Source organism: Protopterus annectens, chromosome 6.part0 (genome assembly GCF_019279795.1).
Source record: "Protopterus annectens isolate FY-2018-M chromosome 6.part0, PAN1.0, whole genome shotgun sequence".
NCBI classification, from domain to species: Eukaryota; Metazoa; Chordata; order Ceratodontiformes; family Protopteridae; genus Protopterus; species Protopterus annectens.
The window spans coordinates 1,161,494,019-1,161,508,761 of NC_056737.1; the positions used below are offsets into that span (position 1 = coordinate 1,161,494,019).

Sequence of the window (14,743 nt, forward strand, 5' to 3'; positions counted from 1 at the left end):
TCCTACATACAGAAAGACCCAAAGCCATAAAATACCAGGATATGATGGCAGAAACTACAGCAGTGTGGGTAAAGTCACTCAGATGGTTGCAATAGAAACAGGAGAAATAGGGCTAATAAAAGAGAATTTAAATGTCAGCCTTACTTAAATATGCTACGTTTATATAACTCCATATGAACATATGTTCTGGGTATACTGCTGGTGCTGAGAAGAGCACTCTTAGTAAACACCAAAGACTAAAGCAATACTAATTTCCTGAACTCATATCCTACCCTCATTCAGGAATGGTGTCCATTATTGTGATGGCATTAGAAAAAGAACATTAAAGAAAACAATATGGAAGACTAAAGTAATTATTTTTGTTCAAATAATTTTATTAATTTAAAGCAATTCTTTTTGGAACACCACACAGACTGAGTTGACTTTCTACTAACTGGACAATTTCACACAATGGAAAAAAAACAATTAGAAACCATAAATTTCTACAGATATATAGGAACATTTTCTACCTCCTTAGGCAAAGCCATACCACGCCTGGAATATGGACTTCCAATTGTTACCTCTGCCTCAAGAAAGAATCATAACCTTGCTTGAAACAAGGGCTAATAATATCCGCAGGCACATGGCTCTCTCACCTATAACAGAACATCACTGCATCACTCTCCAGAAAACAAAATGTCTACTCGTCCCATGGAGAACTTCCATTATGCTAGAGCATTATTCTACAGACCTTTCCATACCTACAGACTTCCAGAAAAAAATCCTCCTCCTAACAACTTAACGTGTCTCTGTTGAACTGTTCCATTCCTGCAGATCTCACAAAAAAAAACTTGTACCAATCGTTCAGGCACAGTAACTGGTTCTAAAGTCTGCACTGCTATCCCAGAAAAAAAATAATATCCTGTATTGTCCCTCAAAAATAATTATTGGAATTAAGAAAGTATCTTTTCATATAGGCAAGTTAGACAAAATGTCAGGTACTTACCAGCTTTATCCATGGAATGCGGCTCAGATTGCTTTTTGCCAATATCTGCAAAAGATCTCACAATAGGAATCCTGTTACTGAGTTTCTTCTGGTTCTGATGATGATGCTGCTTAAGTAAAGCTTCATAGACTTTCTGCCGAAGGTCTTCAGTAAGCTGACCTGATGAAATCTGCTGATCCAGGATCATATCTACATAAAGAAAACGGCAATCAAACTACATAGATCACCGCGCACTTCATGATGGAAAAAAACTACACATGCTGTAGCAGTTTAAATGGTAAAGATGATTTATTGGCATTATATGTAACAGTTAGGAAAATATACATGGGTTACGGCTTCTGTTCAGTTTCATTCCTTATTAAATTAAAATATATATAATTACAATTAAAAGCTTGATTGAGAAAAATGCAGCTTTTATATGCTAATATAGAATGTTAAATTCTTCTAAACATGTGTTTATATGCATTAGGCAGAAAGATAATCCCCTCGATTCACTAATCTTCCATGCAGGACTAGCTTAATCCTGCATGGAAGCGCCCATGTAGGAGGAGGACGGCAGTGCGCCATGCATATTAATGAAGGCGTGCTGCCCGACCTCCTAGGCTTACACGGAGCATGTACGAGTGCAGGGGGTGTGTCTGAGAGCAGAGCTCTCAGAATAAACATGCCCCTGCAATGTAGAGCAGCACAAAGTAGAAATAAATGAGCAAGACCGCTCATAGGTGTCCGCATATCCCCTCCAACAGTCCCCCATGTGTATAACAGCAACAGGACATAAAAATCAAAAGAAGAAACCCCTTTATTTTTTTTTTAAAACTCCAAGTACAGCTAACCGTAGGTGCGCGGGTGTGCCCATCGCTTAGCCATGGTTAAAGCAGCTTAAAAGGCTGAAGAAGATAACAAGGAAGATATATGCAAATGAAGCAGCACAGCAATAGTGTAGTGGGCAGAGCATTCGCCTAATTAGCAGGTATTTCTAGTTTGAGTCCCACTGCAGCACAGTCTATTTTACATGGCAAAGCATGGTATAACCAGTATTTTTATTGCAAAACTCACTAAATAACAATATGTTACATGACACTTTAGTTTATAAGAGTATAAGTTATGCTGATATGGAAAAGATGCTTGTTGGTCTAAATGAAACACTATATGAATGCTTACTAAATAGTACTATCTCTAATGAGCTTTATAATTATTTTAGAGTGGATAAACCTTTAATACCTAGTATACATGGCCTCCCAAAAATTCATAAGGAAGCCCAACATCCCCCATTAAGACCAATTGTGTCTGGACATAACTGGTCCACAGAGCCCATCTCTATTTATATAGAGACGCACCTGAGACGATAGTAAATAAGAATGGCAATATTTTAAGGGACTCTAAATAATTCTTACATGATTTATTTGTCTTTAAGAATGGATATGAAGGAGACCTGAAAATATTAAAGTTAGTTACATTAGATGTATGCTCACTATTCACTTGCATTCCTAATGAAACTGGGTTGGAATTCTTGAGACAACACTTATTAGAGGAAGGGACTTATGATGGAGCAAAAGTAAATCTGACATGCTTATTAATGGAGTTGGTCCTAACTAATAATGTGATTTATTTTGATGGGAAATTATTTGTACAGAAGGATGGTGTGGCCATGGGCATGGCTAGTGCCAACAGTTAGGCGAATCTTGTCATGGCTGAGTGGGAAAATAAATATGTGTTATACGGAGATAAATGGCCTCAGATCCTATTCTATAAATGTTTTGTAGATAATCTTTTTTTTATCTGGAATGGCACTGCAACTGTATTAGAGGAATTTCTCTTAGAGGTAGGAAATAGTACTAATATTTTGAAATTTGAAATGAAAAACTCAGCATATGAAATTGATTTTCTAGATGTTATTGTTTCCAAGGATGATATTGATGGCTTAGTCACCAGACTATTTAGGAAAACATGTCACAGAAACACCTTACTTCATAAGAGTAGCATGCATCCAGGACATATTTTTAAGAATATAGTGAAGGGACAAACCCTTAGAACTTCTAGGTTGACTGCTAGGGATGAGGAGCATGAGAAAGAATTATCTGGCTTGAAACTTAGATTCAGTGAGAGAGGATACGCTGATAATATGACAACTGGAGTCCTGGATGAAGCTACCTCATGGAGAGATAACATAGTGAAAACATATTTTTCATTGTCAGATGAAAGGAAAAGACCTTTTAAGCAAAAGAAAGATACTGTTAGATTTTCTATTTATTGTACGAGTGATATAAATACAGTAACAAATGTGATTAAAAAGAATTGATGTATATTAACAAAGAACCCTGAAATTAAACAGATGGTAGGAGAAAATCCCAGCTTTATATTCAAAAATAAAAAGTCATTGAAAAGGATGTTATGTTATGTTATCCCAGCGAAGGCAAGGGACATGAAATAGATGCTGTTAAAGGTACAATACCTTGTGGCAGATGCAGTCAGTGTGTATACATTAATAAAAGTAATAAGTTTGTTCATCCAGATACCAAGTGAACATATGAAGTTGATATAGTAGGAAACTGCAACACAAACAATGTGGTTTACTTAGCAGTCTGCAATCTATGTTCGGCCTTCTATGTAGGTAAAACCAATAGAAAGTTACAATTTAGAATCAGGGAACACCTACTTCATATTAGGAATGGAACTTTAACAACTGCACTAGCTAAACATATGTCTTCTCAAGGGAATGATCATGAATTCACTTTTTTGGTAGTTGAGAAAATTAACCCCAGTAATAGGGGTGGTGACATGTATAACTATACTGAGACTTATGAAACTAGATGGATTATAAGGTTAAGGGCAAATAAGGGGAAGGGACTGAATGATAGGGTACCCCTGAAGCCAGTTTTAAAGAACATAAAACTGTTCAAGTAAGGGCTCTATGGAATATACACAATATTGAAAGCTTTATATAGCTTGAGTCACATTGTTGCTTTTGTGTTTTTAAAATGTATATATTTCTGACAGTAGCATTTTTTGATATGTATTTTAGATAGTATATTAATAATGCATTTTTCATACACAGGTTTATATACTGTGCTCATATATTGTTTCAGTATTATATTATTGTTTTTATAACTATGTTTTTATAAGTATAACTTCATTGTTGTAGGATATAAAATGGTTGCTTAATTGATTTATATGCATTTAAAAGTGGAGATGGCTACCATGCTTTTCATACGGTCTGATGAAGTGATATGTTTATCATGAAACCGTTCACCTATTTGTAACAAAGATTCGCCTCTATTTTACCTATGCTCTGAATGGCTTGGGAATTGTTATAACTTCACGAATTGGTTACTCCATTAAGTACTTTTGTGGACCCCACTAAATAACATATATTTATGAACTGGAGTACTGCAGGAAATGCACAGGTGAAGAGTCAGTGTCATAATGAATAAGGCAGTAGTAAGCAGGTGTAAGAACTGATAAGCAGTAGTAAGCATATATAAGCACTAGAAATCGTGTTTAAGTGTGTTTGTGCAGGGTTAAGCATTGCCTACACAGAGTAAGCAAAGTAGAAGCTGAGTGTAAGAAACCTGAAATAAGCAGCGCTTACCACCGCGCAAACCCACGCAAACCCGCTTACAACTACTTTAAAGTGCCTTAATCACTCTGTATCCAACAGGCCTTTGTCTGCCCAGCAACAAAATAAACAGCCATGCAGGTCTCGAACCCAGGACCCTATACACCATAATCCCAGTAGCTATCCACCAAGCCATCACAGAAGTACAGAAAAATGAGGTAGTAGTAAACGTTCTCACCATAATATAACCAAACTGAACCTGTGAAAGGCATCAGTATACAGTCATATGTACCATAACCCATCAAATAACATAAATATGTGAAATGGAGTACAGCAGTAAGCCCAGAAGTGAGGTGTACTTGTAATAGAGTGTTGAAGTCTCCAATAAAACACAAGGACCCCACAGAGTGTATGTACACATCAATCAGGGATACTAGGCATACATATAAGGTGTAATGAATAATAACACAATGCCAAAAAGGCATTATAATGAATGTAGGCAACACCAAGTATTGCACAGGCTAGCTTAGGAGGTGTGAGCAATATGTACACCAGCTTACTCTTTGTGCCCAGTGGTATACCCCTTTAAACAATGCCAACCTTAGGTAAGCAGGTTTGCCCATAGTTTAGCATTTTCAAAACTGGCCAGTTATGGAAAAATGTGGGAAATCGGCCCTACTTAAACCCAAGAGGCGGGAATACAGCTCATAACTGGTTGTAGCTTCCCCTTGCAGGCACAAGGGCAGTAAGGGGAGAAGGAGTGCGCTTCTGGGGGCAGCACTGGTGCATCCAGGAGTCCAAGGTCATGGCTGGACTCCTAGTTAAAGACCATGCACAGAGACTGTTTCAGGGACAGTACCAGGGCTCCCAATATAAGGCGGAGGCCTGGGACTGTCTTGCCCATGACCTCACCAGTGCCACTGGCATACCCAAAACTGTTGAGCAGGTCAGGCACCACTATGCTGACCTGAAGTGGTAGAAGGGGGACCACTTGGAGGAGTGGCTCCAAGAGGCTAGAGCATCAGTGGATGTCCCAGCTGTGTGCAAGTATCAGTTCACTACCTGTTTAATAATTGCCAGCTCAGGTATATCTTGGATAGGTATGGTTAAATATTCATCTTATGTCCCCCACAGCTGCAATGGAGCAGGCTGTGAACCAGGAGGCCCACATCTGCCACCTGGTGTGACTGTGATGCGAGGCAGGTTAGTAATACTCATGCTTTTACTGTCAAAGGAAATAAAAATAAAAGTAGTAGTAAAGTAATTGCTAGTATAAAACCTGTATTGTTCAAGGCAAGTACTGCATATACTAGAGAATATGGCAGGAAGAGTGTCATATTGTTAGTGTGGCAATAAAAGTGTAACAGCCTGACAAAACAGGTCTAACTGCTGGAATGTATGAGTATATTCTGGTATCATATGGTAATGTAGATTTGCAATCATATAATTGTACTGCAGTATTAAGCACTGTTACCCACACCATGCACCATGACGTGAATGTGTAGGAATGCCTGTATATGACAGGTGTAATCCCCAGAGACCAGTTAGTACAACTGAGAGACACATAGACAGTAAACAGGGAAAATGCAGACAACAAAACCTGAATAGCACATGCAACTGAGATATGAACTGTTGTTTTATTAGCACACACAGCCACAGTTTGAATCCTGCCAGGGTAGTTGTCTGCACACAGAATTATACACCACAACTGTACAAACATTCCCTCCACATGTATAACAGGTAAGAGGTGTATACTGCAAGTAAAATTGTTCATGTGTAATGATGTTGACAGCCATATCACTGTCAAATATAGGTCTAAAGGGTAGTGTAGTACTTGTAAGGTACAGATAACAGCATTGACTAGGAAAGTAATGTGGAGTACAGGAATATACTACTTATTAATTGACATCTTTCTCTCTCTCCGCCTTATCTTCAACAATAATCAACATACCCACCTAAACTGGTATGTACTGACTCTGATAATGGCCTATCATTTGATAAATATTCTAATTATTCCCATGCATGTGCCATACTGAATTATTCCAACATTGTTGGCATAGTGCCACCAATGTACCTGCATGCTGTTCTTATTACCACTGTGGTCCCATATATGCATGTGTTCTGTTTGCTATGCAACTGTGCCATATCTGGTGTCTGGGTTAATGGGAATATCTATGCATGCTGTTATACCTAACCCTGGAATGTGTTGACTATTACTAACCCATATATGATGTTGAAATCTAAACACTATAGCACACTTGGGATGGCCGGTCCCAGCAGACGCACCTGTCACACCTCAGCTGGCTGAGGCACCGGCCACCAGCATGTCTGGGGCCCAACCCAGCACCTCCCTGTCCATTGGTCCTGCACCACCTTTGGATGGAAACGCCTCAGGGGATGGGGCTCACCCCGCCAGGAGTAGGCGCTGACAGGCACCTGCCACCCATTGCCAGGTTGGGGTCGTGGTGTGCAGAGCAATCAACGACCAGGTCAGTGATCTTCTACGCCAGCTTGAGGGCCACATGTCATGATTACAGAGTCAGCCTGGCTCTGCGGCTCAGCCCCCAGCACAGCCACCTTTGGGGCTGTGAATGTGCAGTGGTGACTGCCCATGGGTGGGGACCTTAGTCCCACTGTTACCACTAGGGGGCTTGTGGGCTTCCGATATCCGAACACCCCTCCCCATCAAGGTGTTTACCCCCACATGTGTCACATAATGCCCCTGTATGCATATTGTGTGTCTTGTCTGTTAACCTACCCAACCTACCTCCCCAAATATATCTTCTACCCCTCCGCAACATCCCACTCCCACCTGAAAAAAAAAGGACAATCTGTTCCCACAAAAAAATCTCACCCCATACATAGCTGTCTATTTCACATTGTCCTCACCCATCTCCCAGGTGTTCAAGTGTCAAAATCTACCTCCAAATTCAGTGTATATGCACAGCTGTTGCTGTAGAAGAAATGGGCAGCTATGGACCTTCCCTACACCCTTTGTGTACATCCCTAGCTATTTTCCCTACTGTCTTTCCATCTTTGTGCCCCTTTTTAACCACTTTCCTATCAACTCTGTTTTCTTTTCTTTTAAAGAAATTAGCACTGGGGGTAAGTGAGAGTAAGCAGTTTTAAGAAGCAGTAAGTGGGTTTAAGCCTGTTTGCACAGGGGTAAGCACTGCCTACACAGGTAAGCAATTTAGAAGCTAACTGAGTGTAAGACACTGTAACCGGAAGTCAGCAGTGCTAACCTCCGTGCAAATCTGTGCAAACCCACTTACAACTGCTTTAAAGTGCCTTAATCACTCTGTATCCAACAGCCCATGTTCTGCCCAGCAACAAAGTAAACAGCCTCTGCATGGCTCGAACCCAGGTACCTGCAAACCAAGACAAAGTGGTTTACCACTTAGCCATGACAGATATACATTATTCTGATGTTACCACAAACATATCATCCAGCACAATCATTCAACAGTACAGAAAACATACTTTAACATCTAGATATATGTGTCTGTGTATCTATATATATATCTATATATATATATATATATATATATATATATATATATATATATATATATATATATATATATATATGTGTGGTGGTGCTGCGGTAACGTTGTCGCCTCACAGTAAGATGCTGTCCTGTTCGATTCTCAGCTAGATCATTTATTACAGTAATCTGAAAACATCACATCTGTTGGTGTCCATGCCAAGGCCTTCAAGTAGCACAACAGGAAAGACAGACATGGCACAGCATAACAAGCAATCAACAGCATGTAATGCAGATGTATAGCCCAGCGGCCTCTAAAGACACTCTGCATGCAATCCCTGAGGAAAAGACCTGGATTGACACTGTGGGTGGTATCTGTCACATAATGCATAACTGAAATCATCACCATCACACTGATGGCAGTAAGCAGTAGGCCAGCAATGTTCACAAGGTGAAATGTATGGTAAAGTACATCAGCATACCTTAAAGCAGCTTACTACTGGTGGTCCTCACATGTTGTAACACCTAGGGAAACTTATGGTGCATACCCCCCATACACTGCCTTACAGGGGCATAGCACACTGTTACATACACTGACCTCTAGACTGCAGAGGTGCACACATGTGTTGTGCAAATGAAGCCCACATATATATGGTACATATGGTCTATACACCATTATTTATTGACATCATACCTGATAACATGCCAGTCAGATAACAGACTGCTGGACATGTGTGTAGCAGAGGCTGTTTCTGAGGACATTACTTGGACATTCTGTGTTTTTGTGTACAGTACTGTGGTCTGTGTACACAGGGCAGGGTACTGGAGCCTTCACTATCCAAAGAGCCATTCCTGACCCCTCACCCACCAAACTAAATTCATCGGGAGGCACAACAGCTATCTGACTCCTACAATGAGGATAGCAGAGCATATACAGTTTCATATATAGTTATACTAAATATAATATAATTTATTTTATTTATTTATTTCAGTTTGATTACCGGGGAAGTCCACTGGGTCAAGAAGAACCCATTTTCAGTGGAGGCCCGGGGAGAAAAGCTCCAAAGGCAGTACAACCAATGCAATGTTTAAGAAGAATACAAAACATAATACAAACAGCAAGAAAACAAAGTAAGACACTGCAAATTCAAATTACAATAGAAAGTACTCACAGTAAGAATATTTTAAAATGCATATTTACAATAGAATGTAGACACAGTAAGAACATTGAAAATGCAAATTTACAATACACTGCAAGAATTTATAGGACACAGCAAAAGTTAAAAATTAGTCAAAATATTTTTTTTTTTTGCTAACTATTCAATATTGTCATCCATACAGTGAAGTTAGAGCCTGCTAAAAACATAGCCAGAGTTCGAGTGTATAAAGGTGCAGGAGTACAGGGGCTTAGTCTAGGGGAACCTTGGGATTAAGTAGGGTGAAAGCAAGAACATTTCCATTTTGAAGATAGGTGTAAGAAAAGTTGGGTTTTGAAGTAGTCTGAGTTTGGTATGGTTCTAAGAGAAGGAGGGAGAGAGTTCCATTTCCTACCTAGAGAGAAGGATAGAAGATGTTGACCAGCGGGATGTTTTGGTCTGGGGATGGAGATTAGATTTTGGTGTTCAGATCTTAGAGATCGGTTGGGAATGTAAGGGGAGGATGTTGGATAGAGCAGGGCATTTTCTGGGTAGAATATTAATCTATGAGTGGTTGTTAGTTGGAGATAGGTGGTGGTTTGGGAGTTCTAGCCAGTTTAAAGATTGAAGGGAGAGCAGTGGTGGGTTGAGTTTTGGATTTGGTGGAATTTAGAGTTTTATTATAGCAAGCTTCAAGTTTAGAGGTGAGGGAGGCAGACAGATTAGTTAGGAGAGGGGCTCCATAAAGTAGAGAGGGTAGGAGGAAGCAGGTAGCTAAGGTTTGCCTGGAGGATTTGGAAATAAATATATTATTCCTGTAGAGCATGCCTAGTTTTTGGTGTTTTTTTTTTATATTTTGTTGAATGTGGAGGTCAAATTTAAGATGTTCGTCTATGGTTATGCCAAGTAGTTTAGCATAGGGGACCACTTCAATTGGGGTGTTAGCTTAGCTGAGGATGTTGAAAGAGTTTTTGTCCAAGGAAGAAGTCTTGGAAGGGAGGAAAATTAGTATTTTGGATTTATTGGAGTTGAGGAGAGGTGGTTTTGGTGCATCCAGTTTTCTGTAGTGGAAAAAGCTGTTTGAGTTTTAGAGAAGTTCAGTAAAGCTGGGGGCAGCGAGACTAAGGTAGAGTCATCAGCATATTGGATGACTGAAGTGTCAGGGAGAGCAGTGTGAAGGTTGTTTATGAAGATGTTGAAAAGTAAGGGACCGAGAATGGATCCCTGAGGAACCAGTAGGGAGTAGGTAAGAAGGAGGAGGTAGAGTTCTTCCATCTGACAGCCTGGGATCTGTCAGAGAGGTAGCTGGAGAACCAGGCAAGAGTATTAGTGGAAGGATTAAGGTTGGAGAGGTGGCAGAGTAGATGTGAATGGGAGATGGTATCAAAGGCTTTGGAGAGGTCCAGCAGAACAGTGGATACTAGAAGTCTGGAATCTCTCTGGATTTACTTTCTAAGAAGGAAAGTAGGGCAGTTATAGTGCTGTGGCCTGGACGGAAACCGTGTTGGGTGGGTGTAAGTAGCTGATTCTCTGTTAAGTAGGGTAAGAGTTGGCGGTGGACACACTTCTCAAGAATTTTGGATATAGGAGAGTAGGGCTATAGGGCGGAAGTTAGAAGTTGTTTTTTTACCTCCTTTATGAAGTGGTAGAATGTAGGCAGAACGCCAGAGTTTGGGAATGTATGACTCTTTTAAGGATCTGTTAATCAGGATGCTAATTGGAAGAGCTATTCCTTCGGTTTGAGGAAGGAGGGGGATGTTGTCGGGCGTTGGAACAAGGTTTTAGTTTGGTTGCTTTTTTTAAAAGTTGTGGAAACTGGTTTGAATTGAAACATAGGGTGACAGTCCTTAGAGTTTAGGAGGTTGGAAAGGTTGTTATCAGGGAATGTTTTGGTTAGTTGGCTATAGAGTCAGTAAAGAAAGTGTTGAAGAGTGTGCTTAGTTCATTGTCATTTAAACTAGGGTCAGGGCAGGGGTTATTTTGTGACCCAGGATGGAGAAGAGAGTTAACAGATTTCCAGAAATGTTTGGGGTTGTTAAGATTAGTAGACTGAAGTTTGTTGTAGTAGTTTTTTGTCTCTGATGATTAGTTTTTACTTGGTTGCGGAGTTGGGTATATTGGAGCAAGGCAGAAGGCTGTTTGCTTTTCTGATAAAGCTTCCAAGATTTGTCTCTGAGTTGCATGGTTTGTTTAGTCTCTTTGGTCAGCCAAGGAGCAGAATTGGCCTTGATTCAAGGGGTAGAGAGAGTTGAGAGTATTTAGGAAGATGGAGTTAAAATGTTCTACATTGGAGAGGGACAGAGTTTGGACGTTTGCCAGTTGATTTCTTTGAATATGTTGGAGAAGATTATGGGGTTGAAGTTGCTAAGGTTACGAGCTTGGATATAATTATGTAGGAATTGAGAGTGGTAGCTGAGCTGAATGAATGAAGGCAGGTTGATGGTCACTAAAGGGAGTCAGGGATAGTTCCAGATAGAGATTTTGTTAGGGTGGGAGACTAAAATCCAATCTATGATGGAGCCAGGGGGTGTTTTTTGTTGGGCCTGGTTGTAGAATGGATTAATTAAGAGAAGTTGAAAAGGTTGATAGCTAGGGTGGGGGAAGGTGAGTTGATTTTGTTCCAATCAATGTTGACGTCTCCTAGAATAAATGTTTCATATTTTATTTCAGATGAGGCCCAGTGGAGAATATTCTCTAGGGTAGAGATGTTGTCGCCAGGGGAGATGTATAAAGAAATGATACAGATATTTCTATGTTTATTGAGCTGGAGCAGACAAGCAGTGATTTCAGTATTTTTGAATAGAGGGGTTGGGATTTGCAGGGGGATTATGGAGAGAAGGTTAGAGTAGATAATGGCAGAGCCTCCACCTTTTTTGTTTAGTTGGTCACTTCTGAGGATGTTGAAGCCAGGAGGAAGGATTTCTGAGTCAGAGATATGGGGTTTTAGCCAGGTCTCAGAGACGGCTAAGATGTCAGGTTGGTTGTGGTTAATCCAGGCATGAACATGGTGAAGTTTGTTGTTTAGGCTTTGGGCATTAATAGTGAAGACCTTAAGGGTGGTAGGAGAGGTTTTAGGAGTAGAGGGAGTGGGAGGGAGAGGTGTATTTGAAGTGTGGGAGGAGGGAGAAGGAGGGAAGGAGTTGTTTGTACTGAGGCAGGGGCCAGGATTGGGGTGGATATCTCCAGATAAGGCTAGGAAATTATATGGGAAAACTTTAAGTCTTTTAGGTTTGGAGAGTAAGAAGTTGTTTGGGGTTGGTGGAAATGTAAGAGAGAGGATTTTTGTAGAGGAGGAGAATATTTTGGGATGGAAGAGGTGTAGTAGGTTTATTGGGATAAGGCAGGGGGAAATGGAGTGGAAGTGAGTGAGTGAAGGAGGATGTGGGTGGGAGAAAGTGAGGGTGCGAAAAGTAGCCAGGTAAGGGTGAGTTATTAAGCAGTAAGACGTAGTGTGATAGAGAGGAAGAAGACAAATGAGAAGAGAGGAAGTCTGAGGAAATGAGAGTTTGGGAGAACATGATTGAATGGGTGGGGTAAAGGATGAAGAAAAGATGTAGTTGGAATAGTGCGAGTTAGGAGAGAAATGAGAGAAGAGTGGAAGGAAGATATCAAGTAGGAGAGGAAAGTGTAGGGTTAAGTGTAGTGAGAAGTGGGAGGGGTAAGAGAGGTTGGAGAAAAGAAAGCAGGGTTTAGATTGGTTAATTAAAGTAGGAAGTGGTGGGGGGAGGGAAAGAGTCTAATAGGTGGAAAAGAATGTAGGGAGGAGCTGGTGATGTATAAATATGGATGCGTTGGGGGCGGGTGAGATTTGGGGGCAGGGTAGGGGAGCGGAGTGAGCCTGAAGGGCTTACAGGAGCGGCACGAGCCAGAGGAGGTGAGAAAAGCAGAAGACAATCAGTTACAAGAGAGTATTTAGAAGGTAAGTTTAACAGGTTTATCAGAGTTGTGAAGGTAAGAAATGTAGGTGAAGGAGAGGAAGGAGGGTACTGAGATGAGCAGAGAAATTGGGATAGAGGGTAAAATGCTAAGGAGAAGGACAGAGGGAGAGGAAGAGACTTCAGACGGAGTAGAGGAGGGCTGAGTAAAGGAAGGGAAGGCTGAGAGTTCTGGGCAGCAGAAAGGGGGAGAGCAGAGGAAAGGTGGTAGAGGTCTGAAGAAGGGGAGATACGGGAGGAAAGGGGAACAAATAGTGAGTGCAGTAGGAGGTAGTGGCTGCTGGCTAGTCTGGCAGGGAAGCGTACTGCAACCTAGTAGTACCAACTAATCAATAGTGCAGAGCTACAACAGTACACATACTTTCTTGGAATCTTGTGGAGGGAGGACTCAGGGAACAGAAGGCCTTACAATTTCAGGTTAAGTTCGTTGGAGTAGGCTCTCGGTCAGACAGTACAGGAGCTTATATTCAGCAGATTAGGGCAGGGTGGGCAGGGGCCCAAGTGTCGCTGCAGATCAAAAATGCTCAGAGCGCACCCAGGCCCAAGCGTACTACATGGGCTTAATGGGCAACAACAGCCTTCACACACTTCGGCAAAAATGGCGCCGACTTTCCCTTCGTTCTGATCACAGAACTAGAAAAAAAGAACAAGACTCCTACCAACTCTCCCTCTCAGTACGTCAGCCCACCCCAAAATAAATGTGATTATAGTGGGCTCGACACGCAGGTCACAGCACAGTGTAGTGGACACCTGTGAGAAAATGCATAGTTATACTAAATATAATATAACTAAGTGTATAAGAAGAATACCTAACATATGTTCATAATTGTGTTCCTGTGTTGTGATTGCTTGATCTGTGTGTATGTGTGTGTGTGTGTGTGTGTGTGTGTGTGTGTGTGTGTGTGTGTGTGTGTGTGTGTGTGTGTGTGTTGTGTGGTAGAGTGTCCATTAATCCTCAGAGGTACAAGGAGCCACTACAGCAGGTTTGAAGAGACACATGTGGCTCCAGAGCCGCAGGTTGCAGACCCCTGAGTTAGGAAGATTGATGACTGTATGTGTATTGCCCTTACAAACCATAGGCTCTGTACAGACTGTGGTAGATGCCATTGTTCTCTGCCCTGTTCCATCTGATGTTACATGCTGTTCCAGTGTTATGCTTGTGTATCATATGTGCCTGTGGCTGCACTGACATTGGATGTGGGTATGCATTTTCTCACAGGTGTCCACTACACTGTGCTGTGACCTGCGTGTCGAGCCCACTATAATCACAGGTACATGTTTATTCACTCATACAATATGTATTCCCGTGTTGTGGCAGTCTGCTTGTGGTTTGCCCAGTGCTTTGTGACATGCCTAGCAGCCTACTGTAATTACACAGTGTGCGGTTATGTTCAGTTACTTGCAAGACATACTGCAGCCAGGCCAGCATAAATGGTGTGTATTTCTGAAAAAGCAGTGGTATGCTGTACAGATGTAAATCACTTTCTACTGGTTAGTATGTGGCCATTTGTACTTAGCACCATCAGGTATTATGTGTCAGGACAGACTGACGTGTGTGCATGCATACACTGTGTAGGCATATGTACTCCAATATTGTCGTGATATACCCATGTACATGGCTAGTAACATCCACATTGGGAGGCG

The 14,743-nt window shown here is 41.2% G+C and overlaps 1 protein-coding gene across 1 annotated transcript in view; it reads right to left on the bottom strand.

Annotated features, from left to right (window-relative positions):
- SLC4A10 (solute carrier family 4 member 10) overlaps window positions 1-14,743 on the bottom strand; it is a 3,247,445-nt gene that overhangs the window by 1,762,308 nt on the left and 1,470,394 nt on the right. The window contains exon 6 of the mRNA XM_044074780.1: window positions 986-1,174. Coding sequence (XP_043930715.1) covers window positions 986-1,174 — 189 coding nt within the window. The remainder of the gene's footprint in view (window positions 1-985; window positions 1,175-14,743) is intronic.